Here is a 16,267-nt window from a genome sequence, read left to right on the forward strand (position 1 = left end):
AACAACAACAACAACAACAACAACAACAACAACAACAACAACAACAATAATAATAATAATAATAATAATAATAATAATAATAATAATAATAATACAAACAAAGTCCATGCTCAATAATCCAGGTATGCAATCCAACAATTTTCAGTCAGGTCATCTGGACAGTTTCTTTTTTTGTGTGTGCTGAAACGTTTCACCTTCCATCCAGAAGGCTTCATCAGTCAAGGAAACACACAACACAAAACTGATTCTTCTCCCAACAGCTTAAAGTGGAACAAACCAGTTATGTTGGTGCTAAGATGGTGTCTTTGGCACACTCCCTCCTCTGTTACTGGCCCTCTTCCTCGTCGACAGTCATGTCAAACTGGTTCAAAACCAACAAAGTCCATGCTCAATAATCCAGGTATACAATCCAACAATTTTCAGTCAGATCATCTGGACATTTTTTTTTGTGCTGGAACGTTTCACCTTCTATCCAGAAGGCTTCATCAGTCAAGGAAACACACAACACAAAACTGATTTTTCCCCTAACAGCTTACTCCAAAGTGGAAGAGGCACCTTTAGATAGAGCGTCTGTATTGCACGCTGCTAGCTTAGCATGGCACGTTTGAGTTGTGCGCTGTTTATACAGATGGTTTTTGAGTGTGTGTGTGTGTGTGTGGGGGGGGGGGGGATGTTCAGTTTGAGAGAAGAGGCAATGTGAATGCTGCCTTTAGCTTTTTAGCTAGAGAGCCTGTATTGCGCGCTGCTAGCTTAGTGCTATGTCAGTGCTATGCCCATGTCCAGCAATCACTGTGCGAGTGATGGGGATATTGCAATATTAATATTTATTATATAAAAGGTTTTATTTTGAAAAAGTAAATTGCACAGCTAGTAAAAATGACATTTACCTAAAAGACAAAAGTATCACACTTAATTTGTGCAAATAGTGAGCAGTGTTTTCCCTACCATTATAAAAGCACCTCGCCCCGTCTACCGAACCATGCGCAACCCACCCACACCTGTCAGCACTGACGTAACGCTAAGCTAGCAGCTCGCAATACAGGTGCAATGAATATGAATAATGCTTTACAGACGGTGCTTTATAAAAACGTATTAATGCTTTATAAAATGTTTACAAACTCATGAATAACTTATTACCAAGCCTAATAAATCATTTAAAAGTTTATTCTCATAAAAATGTATATTCTCCTCTCCGCAGAATCGCTACCTTAACATGGTGGAGGGTTATGAGTACCCCGGTGAGTCTGGGGACTATGTTGTCGGGGGCATCAGCCCCTGGTAGGGTCTCCCATGGCAAACAAGCCTCAGGGGAGGTGTCAGACAAAGAGCGATTTAAAACCTTGATGAAAAAAAACAACAAATACAACAGAAAACCTTGCTCGGAAAAGGGAAACGAGTACCTCCCTGGAGCCAGGCCTTGGGAAGGAGCTTGCCAGCAAGCGCCTGGTGGTCAAGCACCTCGTTGAGCATTGGCTCTTGGGGCTCGGCTGGGCCAATCCCAAAAAAATAACAGGAAGTCACCCCCATGTGGACACATAACCTGCGGGGAGATTCGTTCAAAGTTGAGAGCTGTACATGTCAGGCTGCAGACGAGGTAGAGTCCCTGGCCATGCTGATTCATGGTGGCATAGACTAGCTCTAGGGATATGGAATGTCATCTCACTAGCAGGTAAGGAGCCAGAGCTTGCGTGTGAGTTTGAGCAGTACCAACTAGATATAGTTGGGTTCACTTCTACACACAGCTTGGGCTCTGGAACCCAACTCCTGGAGAGAGGCTGGACTCTTTCCTACTCCAATGTTGCCCAGGGAGAGTGGCGTTAGGTGTGTGTGGGGATACTCAAGCCCCTGCCTAAATGCCTTGGTGTAGGAGTTCCTTCTGTGAACAAGAAGGTTGCCTCTCTGTGGCTTGGGGCTACAGGATGGAAGGTTCTGACGGTTGTTTGTGCTTATGCACCAAACATACGTTCAGATTACCCAGCCTTGCTGGAGTCTCTGGACGGTGTCTTGGAAGGAGTGCCATCTAGGAATTCCATCGTTCTGCTGGGTGACGTCAATGCCCATGTGGGCAATGATGGTTATCTTGAAGGGGGTGAATGAGAGGAACGGCCTCCCTGATCTGAACCTGCATGGTGTTGGCGTATTGGACTTCTCTGTTAAGCCTTGGTTCTCCCTAATGAACACCAAGTTTGAGCATAGGGTGGTTCATAAGTGTACTTGGTGCCAGGCCATCTTAGGCCAAAAGTCGATGATTATGCAATCATGTTGTCGGATCTGCGGTCCTATGTCTTGGACACTCGGGTGAAGAGAGGGGCAGCGCTGTCAACTGATCACCACCTGGTGGTGAGTTGGATCCGGTGGAGGGGGAGGCTGCGGTACAGACCTGGTAAACCCAAATGCATAATGAGGGTGAATTGGAAATATCTGGTCTATGGTCCTTGGTCCATGGTTCAGCGACTCAGGGAATGACAGCAGACCTTATCTCAGGCTGTGCTTGGTTTGGGTGGGGAACTGCTGACTTGATCTGAGGATATTGTTGAACAGTGGAAGGAGCACTTTGAGGATCTACTTAAACCACCCACCATGTCTATGTTTGAGGAGGCAGAGGCTGAGGAATCTGGGGAAGATGAGTCCATTACCATGGCAGAGGTCACCGAGATAATCATAAAGCTCCTCGGTGGCAGGGCGCCAGGGGTGGATGAGATTTGCCCAGAGATACTGAAGGCTCTTGATGTTGTGGGGCTGTCATAGTTGACATGACAACATTCAGAGTGTTGGAAGGGAGACTCTGACCAACTGTCAATCTATATAATCAAAAGGAGCAATGCGTCTGCCATCCTGGTCATGGAACAGCGGACCAGATCTTTACCTTTGCAGAATTGCTAAGGGGGTCATGGGAGTTTGCTTCTCTGATCTACATGTGTTTTGTAGATCTGGAGAAGGCTTATGACCAAGTTCTTTGAGGCATTCTGTGGGGGGTGTTGCGTGAAAATGGGGTGAACTGGCTGGAAAGTGTCACTGGGGAAAAGGATGTCTAGTTTTCTCTCTCTTTCTGGACCTGTTGCCTCTGTGACCCAAATATGGTTAAGTGGTAGAAAATGGATGGATGGATGAAAAGTACCAGTATATTCTTATTTTAATGTGTTGTTAAACACACACACATACACACACGCAAAAAATGGTATGACTAAATTTCAGCAAACAGATTTTTTTTTAAGATTTCATCAAATGAAATGCTGCTGTCTCACATTACTACACTGAGGCATGCAAAGACAAGGATTTATATGTCAAGTCTTTGGTATGCCAGTTCATGTATGGGTGTTTATGTGTGTGTAAATGAGGGAGAGAAAGTGCTGTGGGCAAAGGATATAAATTACTGGAGCTTGTGTGAACTTCTGACACAGCAGACTGCAGGCTGATTGCCTCAGCTCACTCTGTGCTTTCTGTTGCTCTCTTTCTTCATCTCTCATCCTGCTGCTTTCCTCTTTTCTCACCACCTGACTAACTTTCTCACTTTTTTCGCCTTTTTCTGCCCACACCCTCACTCATCCTTCTCTGCGCTTCTGTCGGCTCATTACTGCTCCCTTTTCATCTACAATTAAACCTCCACATTCCCTTTCTTCAATAAGCTGCTACTTGATGAGAGGAGGAACGAAAGATGGAGATTGGAGAGTGAAGTGTTTACGAGCGTATGCAGGTGGGTGAAGGTGTAAAAGGAGGGAGATGGGAGCAAAGGAGGATCAGAAGGAAGAGTGGATATCTGGGGAGTAAGATATTCTAAACACACATATTGCTGAACAGTAGTGCTGCAGGTAAATGTGCTCTGCAGAATGATGCATCTTTACATATGCTCTGTAGTCTACTGAATTAATATGGCAAGACTAAATTCAGAGCAGAAAAAAGGGCAGGATATAGAAATGATGTAGACTTTATGTAATCATGCATGACTACAAAAATGTCAAAAGATAAGAGGTTTAAGTTCCACCTCGCTTCAAATTACTTCAGAATTTTTTTGAGGGAAAAGTTTTGTCTTTCTTCTGAATTTGTTAAACTGACTCATGTTAAGAAACATGACGTGTCCATAAACAGATATTTTTTCCTCCCTTAAAGTGATTGACAAGCAGAGACTAAATGCACACAACTCTTTCAGCTCAGTTGGAGATATTTTTCATCAGACCTTTTTCATCAGGAATATTATCCTCCGACCTCTGTTCACTGACAAAAACAAACCAAGTCAGCAGATGAACAAACTTTAAGACTTCCAGGATGTTAATGCAGCATATCATAAGAAATCTATCACAACCTTAACTTTGCATTCTTGCCTCATTTATCTTTTTCTTTCATCCAGGAGCACAGACACAAACACAGCCAGCTGTATTATAGTCTCTAGAGCTACAATGAGTCATAAATAAATAACTCAAAACAGAGTAAGATGTAATAAGAAGTAGCACAAAGTTACTAGTTGCTTTTCCAAATAATTCATGATTCAAGGTGTAAAACACGCACAAAAAAGTACACACTGCTGCAAAAGCAAGTACACAAAACCATTACCAGGGTGTGTGATGTCTGTGCATTGATATAAGTGCATTAATATTCTCCAGGCAACAGAGCATTTCTCTATTAGCTGGGTAACAGCTGGAGAGGTGATGCAGCCGGCAAAGCTGCTCTTTTACGGAGAATGAAATTGAGCATGTATTCTAAGTCCTGTCTTAAAAAATAAAGGCCTTGTAAAAAGCAGCATAATTAATTAATTTTGCTCTTGGGAAAGATATGATCCGGTTGCTATGGGAATAAGATCAACTTGTCTTAGTTACCATTATCACAGGCCTCTTTACTGGAAGCAACAAAAAAAGATAGAAAAACAACAACAACAAAAAAAAAAACAGACCAAAACAGCAAAAATATTTAAACTAAATATTATACATGACATTTTTCTAATTTGGGGTGAATACATTAAACATTGCTTTGATTTGCTTACTCTAAAATGTGTGGCATGCACTCATAGCAAACACATGCATTGTCTTGGTGTAAAACAAAGCAGGTCCATTGTGTCAAACCTAAAGCCCAGTTGTCTGGCACAGGCCATGGGGATAAAACAGCTGTTCAGCTAATGTCAGAGTGTGACCCGCTCACAGCTGTCTGTAACTGTTGCTCCACAGTTTAACTCTGAAAGTAGGAAGAGCAGACTTACTGTAGGACCCAGGAGTGCAGGCAGCTGTCTAATGATCTCAAATAACCTCTGAGTTCTCCTAGCTACGCCTGCAACTGCTTTCCCTTAGTGCAAGGGTTCACACATTACCCACACAACCACACACACGCACACACACGCACAAAACAGTCATTTGTTTTTCTTGACAAACACTCACACAGAAGCCTTTGTCTGTCTATACAGCAGGTTTTAGACCTACTGTAGTTTAGAAAAACAAGTGTGAACAAACAACGTTCCTCACGTGGTTTGTAAAATAGCAGCACCGTGTCACAACTTCCTCAACCTTAACAGACAAAAGAGAAGCAACTAATAAACCAGGACTCAGCGCAGAACAGTCACCCGAACAGTATGTTCTTTACATCGAGTCTTTTTTCCCCCCACAGCATTCTTATTCTGTCACAGACTCTGTTAAGCATAATGTTAGCACTACTTTTGCATCTATTCTTCACCACTTCCTATATTCCCACAAACTACAGTATTTCTTAGCACATACTCTCATTTCCTCCACCGCTCACTCCCTCTCTCTCCCCTACGTTTTCACACACACATACACCTACGCACTCTGTATAGTTCGTCCCTTTATTTACGCACCTCTATGTGAAGACGTCCCCATCTTCCTTCCCACTCAGGTCAGAATCCACAGTGAGTAAGACAGAGAAGCACCAGAAGAGACTTACAACCCGGACACTGGCTGAAACAAAACCAGACTCTGTCAGTGAGTCTGGTCTGAGACACTCACTGTCCTTGTCTTACTTCCCTACCTCTCTTTTTCTTTCTGCCTCTCTCTAACTGAAACTAAGCTAATTATTCACACACGACACACACAAACACACACACACACACACACAAGAGTCAGCTAAATGGCTCTATTTCTAATATGTTGAATTGTTGCAATTATGTGATAAACCAAACTTTTTCAATTTATTATAGGTGACTGCAGCTACTGTTAAATTAATTAATTTTAAACCTTTATTTGCTGAACTGTGCATCATAGCTGTGGTACAAAAAAGTCATTGACATTTTGAAACCCGAGCATAAAGCAAAAATAGATGTTTAATGTAATGTAGACCTGGTGGCATCACATTGTTTGCCCAGCAGAGCAGCTCCAACATTGGTGTTTACAATTCTCTCAGCACTTTAGCAAATTAAGCTGAGTACACATGAACGCTAAGCAGACAGGGAACATGGTAAGTTGTTAACTGCTGTAGATTATAATATATAAAACTGGAATAAACAGTTATCTAATCCCATTGTTTTTCCTTGTTAAGATAACTAACTTACTGTGTGTACGTGGGCAAAAGTGGCACAGAGGAATCAGGATGGTAAAGGGTAGATAAAATGTATCCATGCATGTATGGATTCAGTGTGTACTGCATCTAAGCTAAAGAATATAAGTACAGCAATCCCTACACATTAGTATTGATTTGGTATTTATTTATTCCTGCACTGTTCACTATTAATTTATTATTTCTCACATTTTTAATCAGACAAGCCAATATTAGTGGCAGACAGAATGCAAAAATGTAATACTCGGTATTCACACAAGTCTGGACAGTACATCATCAGCCAAGCTAAAAATAAAAATCCTTACAGAGTTCTCACAAGTTGCATTTCTCACATGATGTATCATCATAGCAGTAAGGGTGCCAAGAGAGTAGAGGTTGTGTATAACATATCAAAACTGAAAAACATCGCAGTGCGTTTGATGCTAAACTTGTGAGAGTTTTACTGCACCATTATAACGCGATTTCTTCTACTTCAGTGGTTTCCAAACATTTTACAGTAACTTTATTCCATAAAATAAAAGCTGCAGACACTTGAGAGCTTAACAGTTGCTGGTTGAAATAGACAAACACAGTTAACAAGTCATTTAACAAAGATCATTATGAGTCATTGTATTGATTTTTATTAATTTCTGACAATGTTTTTTATCTCTTTATAACAGTTAAGGCTAAATGTGCTTATGGCAATTTTTTTTTTAAGTTTTTAATTTCAGTAAATCTTCTCAAGGCTCACCATTTAGCTTTTCATGGCCAACAGTAGGGTCCTGAACCACAATTTACAAACTTATGTTGTACTTTATCTGAAAATACCATCTGAAATGAGCTCTGCATAACCAAATCATTTGTTTGATGACACAGTTCTTTTTTAAGCAATAATTTTAAGCACTGTGACAGCGTTTTTTGTATAATACTTTAGTTGCACCAAAAGAAGGTTAAAAAAAAAATCCACATCTGTATTCAAAGAGATCTATTTGTTCAATGAGCAATCTATAATTTAGTTTTACAGTCTGCACAACTACGTATAAAAGTATTAAAGAGACTCAAAGTTGGAGAACCTCTTAACATTAAAGTTTTAAAATTAGTAGCTAGAATAAGAAAGCCTGTTTTCAGTGGACTCACTTTGTATAAAAGGCCAGAACTCACCACAGAGAACTGAAACAGGCTATCAGTTAATACCACTACTAAACCACACGTAACACAGCCAGTCTTGACATCTGCTGCATATCTACAGCTTTCCAACAGTATGGTTCATTTTACTCATCTAATGTATTACTATTACCTGTTGCATATTTCGACCATATAGTGTGTTTACAGACTTTCGATCCCAACAGCTTTAGATGGCTGGCTACATATGTGCAGTTTGAAGGGGTTGATGATGAAGAGGCAGTGGGAACTAAACTGACAGAAGAGCAAACAAATGTTTCCAAATGTAAGGTTGAGTGAAGAAGAATACCACATATACAGCTCGTGCAAGGGTTTAACAGTTGTATTTCATGCAGATATACAAACAACATGTGTTTATGCAACAGGCCATACAGTCTTGCACATGAAAGCCAGACACACATTGCCAGCTCCAGACTGTTTGCTGCTCTCTCCTTATGGAAAATGACTCACCAACTAAATCGCTCACTATTCTCTCTATGCTCCTTTTCATCTGCTTTCCTGAAGCCTGACAAATAAAAAGGTATGACAAAAGATCCAGTTTTAAAAAAGGCTCTCGCACCAGGCTGAGCAAAGAAGCAGAATTTAATTTCAACTCAAATCATTCTTCAATCGATATCTGACGAAGGAAAGAATGGCATGATGGCAAGAAAAGAGTTTGAGTCACTGTTGCTGATGGGACTGCAAGAGAAGGTAAACAAGAGAGATGATTAGGTGGAGAGAGGAATACATAGAAAAAAATATAATTATACACGGAGATTAGGACAACTATTAAGTGATAGGAGGTGATTAATCTGAGGGTAAAATACTGGAGACTAATGGAAATATAGGTAAATATGCAGGTTCAGAAGAAGGTCGATGTGGGGCTGAAGCAAGTGTCCTGCAGCCAGAGTAGACATTTGCAAACACAAAAACTCGCTTGCCCATACATTGAGCCATACAAGCATAATTTAAAGTGCCACAAATAATTACTGATATTGAGTCTTGCTTGCATTTGCTATGTAGTTTAGCATTTTAGCAACGGTTAGGCACATCAGATGTGGGCACACAGTACACAATTGGCTTCCAATGCATGAATATATAGAAAGCTTAGAAATAAAAAGCCTTCTATTCATTGTATCCTAACCAGTTCTTTGTGATACAGATATTGCTCATGCTGATATTGTAATGACAATACAATTTTATTATATTGTGTAGCTCTAACTTTAGGCAGTTCTTTTTGTTTTTGGCAAGTAGAGCAGTAAATACACAAGCAGTAAATAGATTACTAGAAAATAAGATGCATCTGCTGTAATAAGCAATAAAAACAAACACCAGCAGTACAATAATTCCTGCCTATGGTAATTAAAAGAGGGCCTTGGATGTATTCTGTTGTGTCTAAAGCAGAACTTTGCTGCGACCCTAAATAGTCAGCAACGGTGACACAAACAAACATAAATTTGTTTTATACAAGTTAAAAACATGTATTAATATAATTATTTTTTCTGCTTTCTTTACCTTCTGAGTATTAGTGGATGCCTAACAATCATTGGCTGCATTTAAGTATTATTGAGTTGTTTGCTGAGTACAACAATCACTGCACCGTCCAATCCATTTAAAGGAATGTTTCCCAGCATGAATGTGAATGACTCTCAGCTACTACCAATTCCATTCATCTATCCATACATTTTCTTTACCTGCTTCTCCTTTCCAGGGCTCAGGAAGTTGCTAACAATCTCCACTTGGGCAAGAGGCAGGGTACACTCTGAACAGGTCACAAGTCCATCACAGGGGCACAAAGAGACACCCATTCAGACTCTCATACACCTAGGGACAGTTCAGAGTTATCAATTAAACTAACATGCATGTTTCTTAGTCTGTGGGAGAAAATTGGAAGAAATATGAAGAAGTTTCTCCTGGAGACTCTGGAAGAAACTGGACTTCAGTACCCGAAAAAAACTCATGCATGAACAGAACGAACATGCAAACTCCACCCAGAAAAGTCCCAGGTCGGGAAGCAAAACTCACTCAAACCTTCTCACTGAGACCAAAAAAGTCCATGCTCAATAATCCAGGTATACAATCCAACAATTTTCAGTTAGGTCATCTGGGCAGTTTCTTTTTTTTTTTCTGAAACGTTTCACCTTCCTTCCGGAAGGCTTCATCAGTCAAGGAAACACACAACACAAAACTGATTCTTCCCCCCAAACAGCTTACTCCAAAGTGGAACAAACTTCTCACTGAGAGGCATCATCTCTAACCACTGTGCCAATCTTATCCTACTGATGTTTCACATACATTTTTGTTACGATGACAGTTTTAGTGCCATTATTATGATGGCTAAACTGTGGCAGCCATCTTGAATTGGGCTGACTTTTAGAGTTAATTTTTGTAAAGGTACATCCAGAGATTATTTCCTAAATAACAATAATAATTCTTAAAATTGTTCAGTAGTTCATAAGATATTTTGCTAATAGTGACTCCAAATAGTTAATGACCAAATTTTAAGATCCTGCACAATCTGTTAGCTCTCAGAACATGTATTTGGGATCAGTCTCAGCTACTACCACAAGAAATCTTTGGTCAATATCTGTGACTGGATAATTTGCTGATATAGACACACAAACGTACAGATCGCTGGAAGGCAAAAGGCAGGCAATAAAGTTGGCAGCTAATATGAAGAGATATTTCCTTATTGATAAAATTACCTGTTTTAAAAGATAAAGTGTCTACTTGTAAACTTTGTGTTATGTGAGTAAATAAGGTTGGTCATTATCTCTGAGAGGCTTAGTACATAAGACTAGGCTGACAGGATGAGCTTGTGGTAGCAACTGATAGCTAATCCTGAGTGGGTAGATCCAGCAGCCAGAGCACTGACTGAAGCAGTGCTCTGAAACAGAGCACAGATGAAATCATATGCAGTTGCAAGGCAGATGAAAATAATTACATCCACCATGTCTGTTTGCAAATATGAAAAATAACTAAATACTAGGGATGGGGCAGATCCGATCCAGTATTGGTATCGGCCTCCGATACCAGCATAATTTATGTATCGGATTTTCCGATCCACCTGCCGATATTTCCGATCCATGATGCATGTTGGCTTCAAACTATGGAATGGATTTCCTGAACGGCGGCGTGTCTCATGAACCCAGAGTAATAAGACCCGCCTCACATTCAGGAAATCCAGTTCATAGTTTGCAGCCAGCTACAACGTGAGGACTGAGTTAGCAGCACTGTGGCTAACAGCTAACCAACTTTTCATCTAAACATGTCGGCTGTGTGGAAGTATTTTACACTAGAAACACCACAAAACAAGACATCATTGTGCAATGTCTGCAGAGCCATAGCACCACATTAAACCGCGGTAAAGTTAGTTTTACGATGGACATTCGAGCTCCGTGGCTTCAGCGGGGCACTGCTCTTTGGTCAAACCGAAAGAGGCGACTTGACACCGGGCAGCCGCGTCCAATCTGCCCTGCTCAGTCTGCCCCTCTCCGAGGAGGGACAGACTGAGCGCAGCTGCCCCAAATCAGGCTGCCTGCTTCAGATTGAACAAGAAGAAGACATCGCTGAAACCACGGAGCTCAAATGTTTACAGAGAAGTTGCTAAACTTTATCATATCATCATGACCAACCACTATCAGTTGTAGAAAACAAAGGATTTCTCAGCTTGATACTTGCAGCCAAGATATAGTTTACCCTCCAGGAGATATTTATCAGTACAACAGTAGACAATCATAAAAAACATGATTTGAAAATTATATATATTAAAAACATAAACAGCTACATTATAAAGTGATGTAAAATACTAAAAACAGGAACATGTCTGTTGGTTTATGCCATGAACTTAGCAGATGTTTGAAGCCATTTAACATTTAATTTAATTCATTTATTCATTCATTTAAATGAAACAATTTTTTTTTAAATCATCAAAAAGAAAACATTGAATGAAAAGAGTGCAGAAAGAAGAAAAAATTATTATATCTGCCTCTTATAAAATATAAAACAACTTTAAACAATCACTTAAATTAATCACTTTAATATCCACTTTAAAGCTAGGAATAAAAAGAAACATGTTTTGTGTTAGCAGAATTTAATTCTAACTTTAAAACTTACCCAACATTAATAAAACTTACCTCAAGTTGCCTTTTTGGACATGCATGCATATATTTGTACAAATTGTACTTGAGAGATTATTACAGCTTCATATAAAATCTATGATGATCATGATATCGGAACTGGATCGGTATCGGCCAATACTCAGTTCTAGGTATCGGGATCGGATCGGATTTTTAAAAAGTTGATCGGTGCATCCCTAATAAATACATCAATAAATTTAATAACATACCAAAAAGGCTCTTAAATTTTGATATATCCAAATTCTCGATTCAATACTGATTTAATGGGAATTAAACAGATAATAAATAATAATCAATAAACTGTAGTGTTCATTAGGTCATAGCCTAAGGAAGAGAGAAGCGAGAGACTGAACCTTAGCAGACTCACATCAGTTCAAATGCACAGTGCAGGCCCAAAAACACACACACACACACACACACACACACACACACACACACACACACATATGAAGGACAACATTGATTAGAGCGACAAAGAAATTGCTTAATTACTGAGGCTATAAAAAGCTATTTGCCCATTTGCTGTGAAACTTTGCTCATATTTTTCTAGAGGATTTGCATACGAAAATTCAAATGTCTGAAATGAGTGTTGTGGACTTCTGTCAGTGATTACCAGGCCAATACTTTACACCACTTTTTTTTGTTGTTGTTGCTGTTTTGCCTGTAAGCGTCATACAGAAAACTGTTCAGCTCAGTTGTCAAACTCCAGCAAGAACTGGCTCCTTCTTGCACATACTGATTTAATACATGATCAACAGCAGGGAAAGGAAAAGGCTTGCTGGTTTAAACTGAAGACAAAGTAGATGACGGATTTGTAGCTTTTTAGGTGGTTGAAATCTACTGTTTCAATGACATTTTTAAGCCGTATTAAAATGTTTATCACCATTTATTATTACACATAACATATTTAATACATGTTATAATTAATTATTTCTAAGAATTACGAGTTCATTATTGCTCATGGTATGAATCTTTAACATTCTCCGTTCAAACCCAATAAAGCAAAATATGCAATGAGTTTTAATGTTCAACCATTCATTTATATTGGGCTAAAATAAACTATTGGTGTCTGATAGTCTTATAGCCTCTGGAACTGAGTTCAGGGAAACTTTGAAACTTTGCTTTTTCAAACTGCATTTAAAACAACACAAGCACATTTTTTATTTTACCTTTTATTTAACCAGGCAAATCCCACCGAGATCGCAGATCTCTTTTGCAAGGGAGGCCTGGGCCTGAAGGCAGGAAAGTCCAAAATACAAAAGCAATACAAGCAGTCCCAAAAAAGGTAGTTGAAGCTGTAGCTTATAAATGTTCATCTCAAATTATTAAATCACTATACAAGATAAATTTATAGCAACCAACCATCTGACTTAATGCCCAATTTTAAAAAAGGACTCAACAATAGCAAGCAAAATGAACAAGACATTAGGCAGAAGCCATTTTTTTTCCTAATTCATTTAAATAGACAAAAATTAAACTCAGTAAATAATTTCCCTTATCTTTAATAACTCTAACCTATATACCAAAACCTCCACAATAAACATCACTTGACCAAATAATCCATTATAACTTTAATTTTGAATAAACAAATATATTCAGACTTCATCTTATGTTGAGAAAAGATGGGGTCAGAGCTGTGTTGGTCAAATCTTACAAATATTGATGTATGATCACAAGAACTATTGAAAGTTCTTGCATAATCTGTTAACACTTGGGGTAAGTGTTGGTAAAGACTCAGCTTTAAGAGTCGGCAAACTTTAATCTAATATCTGTAAAAATGACTGAGTTGTGGCAATTTTTATGTTTGCTAAGGACTATTAAATGTGATGTCCATCTTGAATAGATATGACTGCAAATTTTATTCAGTTGAAAATGTACAGTAAAAATGTACTTTCTCAGAGTTCCATTAAAATCCAGGCATTGGTTCATGAGATACAGTATTTTCCTGACACAAAAGACAAACACATACACATACAGACAAAAATCTTATCGCCTGAAAGGTAGACAATAAATTAGAGCCTGACCGATATATCGGTAGGGCTGATATTTTAAGCTGATAAAGACGTTTGGGGACATATCGGTATCTGTAATAACTGTCCCATTATGTGCCAGTATAAACACTCGGAACCAGTTGTGTCCTTACATGCAAAAGGTGTAATTGTACAATGTATGCAGCAGAGGGCGTATGTGGACTACTTTCAAGTCAAGATCTTGCGCTTTAAGTTTCACTTACACTTTAAGCACAGCCGAAGCACGGAACAACTGTGTAGTGTATTTTGCTGAACAGAGAATGGTAAGTTTATTGTAACTGATCTGTAAAATAAAATAAAAAATCAACAATAATAAATTCTCTTCAATCCTCCAACCCACTTGTCATTAGCTGCAGGCCTCTCAAGATAGCAAGCTAACATTTAGATAACCTAGCATAGGCCTTGTAAAACTTTATCCAGAACAATAAATCTAACGTAGAGGAGAATTAATACTAATTAGGCTTTCAACATACATGACTGTTGAAACAACAAACAGGGAAGGGTGTTTCTTTGTTTAATTTATATTTTTATAACGCACTTGATAATTTTATGGTGAATAGTAGAGGATAAAAAATGTGAAGTGCACTATGAAGACTTCAAGTGTTAAAACAGGTTTAAAAGTAGCTGTTTACTTGGATTCTTGGGGGTGGACAAAGCTCAAAATCTTTCAGCCAGTATATCAGTTATCGGCATGACCCTGCTCCTCCTAATATTGGTATTGACGATAGCCAAAATTTCCTTATCAGTCGAGCTCTACAATTTTCATTCATTCAACCTTTATTTAGACAGGTAAATCCCATTGAGCCTCGAAGACTCATTTACAAGAGAGACCTGATTTCAACAAAGAATGATGACAACAATGGACAACAGCGACACCAATAGACAATTATAAAAAGGCATAGAGATTTTTTTTTTTTTTACAAATAAGATGGCTAAAAAAAGGTAACAAAAAACAGCTAGATTATAAAGCGATAAATTACGGCTGGGCGATGTATCAAATATACTCGATATATCGTGAGTTTTTCAATTTATGATGGTTAAAATGGCTCTATCGCAACCATCGAGTATTATTAGACTTGAAAATCTGTGTAGTTATTTTTCTCCCATCTGCACCAACTGCACACGGCCCCTCCTTCTCCCTCACTGAATAATTCAATTCAATTCAGTTTATTTCTATAGCGCCATGTCACAACAGAAGTCATCTCAGGGCACTTAACAGAATACAAACCCAGCCCCTCCTCCCACTTCCTGCTTCTCCAGGTGGGCGGGAGTTTAGCACAAGTAAACACAGGAGAGGATATCGAAGAGCAGCTTAGCTGCTGAGCAAAAAAGGAAAACAATGGCTGTTATTTGGAGATGGTTCAGATGTAAATTGTCAGATGAGCAGCAGCAAAATGTTTTATGTAGACGATGCCAAAAATAAGTACCGACAAAATGTCGGCACTACGAATCTTTTTCACCATTTAAAATAGCGCTATAAGTGGAGTATGAAGCATGTGTGAAACTGCAGCTCCAACTGACTTCAGCCTCCTTCCCTGAAACAAACCATGGGTCAAAACTCATTTAGTCGTGCTGTGCCTTATGAACGGAACAGTGAGAGGTAGCGCAATATTAATAAAGCAGTGGCTTATCATATTGCTAAAGACACGGTCCTTAGCGGCTAACAAAATGGCTAAATTTAGCCAATAGATCTTAAACTTTAATTTTATTTAGTTATTTTGGGAAACTGCACCTGCTCTTTAGTTTTTGTGGTGGATTTTGTTGATGTATATTTTGTGCAGACTTTTTCAATCTAAATAACAGAAGGATCATTTTTATTTTTATACTTTGAAACTGAATACTTTACTAAATAAAGTAATTTCAGATAAATTAACCCTTGTTTTTTTATATATATAATAATGCAAAGCAACATGTTAAGTTAATTTTGACAAATGAATAACTATAACTTCTGTTTTGTTGTTGTTGTTGTTGTTATATCACAAAATTTATCGTTATCATCAAAATGCTCTGAAATATCACAATATTATATCTGAGCCATATCGCCCACCCCTAATTGTATATCATGATTTATCTTAAAAATATTGAGATATTAATTTTGGTCCATATCGCCTAGCCTTACAAAAAATATCAAGATTAAAACCCTTAGATAGTTTATGTGGAGAAAAATATCCAGTGCTGCATTTTTCTGCGGCAAGCACAAAGCTTTTTAACATGATGATGCGAGCAATAAAGATTAGGATACAGATGCATTCCAAATTTAGTGGTGGCTATTTCACCGAGCAAAGGAGGCAGCAGACTTGACAACAATCTGTTCAGAGAGTGGCAGAAAAGACCAGGATCAACATGGCAGCTGCCATCGATATGAAGGAGAAAGAAAATTAAAAAGTTTTGCATCTACTTTTAATTTATTCTTCCACAGTATATATTGTGATCAGACACAGTATTGCACTATTCTAGTTTACATAC

The 16,267-nt window shown here is 38.6% G+C and overlaps 1 protein-coding gene across 4 annotated transcripts in view; it reads right to left on the bottom strand.

The window, feature by feature from the left end:
* The window catches only part of znf512b (zinc finger protein 512B), a 43,319-nt gene that overhangs the window by 16,211 nt on the left and 10,841 nt on the right, over positions 1-16,267 (bottom strand). The window contains exon 1 of one of the 4 annotated variants that reach the window (XM_037684818.1): positions 5,798-5,962. The exons of the other annotated variants lie outside the window; for them this stretch is intronic. Within the exon in view, the coding sequence (XP_037540746.1) occupies positions 5,798-5,819 (22 nt within the window). The 5' untranslated portion in view covers positions 5,820-5,962. Of the gene's footprint in view, positions 1-5,797; positions 5,963-16,267 lie in introns of those variants that run through there. 4 annotated transcript variants of the gene reach the window in all.

The sequence above is a fragment of the Nematolebias whitei genome, chromosome 11 (genome assembly GCF_014905685.2).
Source record: "Nematolebias whitei isolate Nwh7 chromosome 11, NemWhi1, whole genome shotgun sequence".
Classification (NCBI taxonomy): domain Eukaryota; kingdom Metazoa; phylum Chordata; class Actinopteri; order Cyprinodontiformes; family Rivulidae; genus Nematolebias; species Nematolebias whitei.